This window comes from Myotis davidii, unplaced genomic scaffold, assembly GCF_000327345.1.
Source record: "Myotis davidii unplaced genomic scaffold, ASM32734v1 scaffold94, whole genome shotgun sequence".
Lineage (NCBI taxonomy): Eukaryota > Metazoa > Chordata > Mammalia > Chiroptera > Vespertilionidae > Myotis > Myotis davidii.
Genome location: NW_006285313.1, coordinates 432,870 through 433,714, shown reverse-complemented (window position 1 = coordinate 433,714; position 845 = coordinate 432,870). Strand labels below are relative to the sequence as shown.

Below are 845 nucleotides of genomic sequence, written 5' to 3'. Positions count from 1 at the left end.
TCTCCCCATGCTCCAGTTGATGGAACTGTCTTCTGGCCTCTCCTGCAAGTAATGACAAGTTCTTCTCTTTCTTCCCCCTCCCGTCTTCTCGCCCCCGTGTAGGTGACAATCGCATTGAGGTTCTGGCTGAAGTCTGGGACCACTTCTTCACTGAGACCCTCCCCACCCTGCAGGCCATATTTTACCCCGTTCAGGTCAGTCTCGCCGGAACCGCCTCGGCTCGGCCTTTGCCACTTGCAGCCTCCTGGTGACGGGGGAGGACAGGAGGTCGGGAGCCTGAGTTGGCTGAGGACTGGGAGGTCTCTGCCGGGTGCTTGGTTCCATCCTTAGCATCTCACCTCCACCAAAGAGGAGGCCCCGCAGAGGTAGCGATTCGTAGGCCCGCGTCGCCCTCTTGGTTTGGAGAATGTGCGTATATTGCTGAAGTGGCCTGCTTCTTACTCTTCCTTTTCTTTCCCTTTCTCCCCCCCTTTCTCTGAAACCTGATTTTTAAGCAACTTCCCTGTTGCTCCCAGATTGTGGGAAAGGAGTGGTGTTCCTTGCCCTCCACAAAGGGTTCCTGAAGACCACGTGGCAGAAAGAACCCTGACTTGGGATCTTGTGGGGTTTGGGCAAATGCAACTCACTTCTCGGGACGCAGCCCCATTTCGTCTCCTGCAAAGGGAGGAATCTAGGCAGAAAGAGCAGAGGTGTCTCCTTCTGTGACCTCAGGTCATTCTCCCACTTATTTCCCGCCACCCTGCTGCAGGGCTGGTCAGTGCCAGGTCAGCGTGGACACCCCCTAAGGCAGGTGGACCCAGGTGGCACACCCCTGCGCTGCCATGCACACTGCCCCGCTCCTGCCC

The 845-nt window shown here is 57.4% G+C and overlaps 1 protein-coding gene across 1 annotated transcript in view; it reads left to right on the top strand.

The window, feature by feature from the left end:
• PRR5L (proline rich 5 like) overlaps positions 1 to 845 on the top strand; it is a 74,753-nt gene that overhangs the window by 62,491 nt on the left and 11,417 nt on the right. The window contains exon 7 of the mRNA XM_015559012.1: positions 103 to 194. Coding sequence (XP_015414498.1) covers positions 103 to 194 — 92 coding nt within the window. The remainder of the gene's footprint in view (positions 1 to 102; positions 195 to 845) is intronic.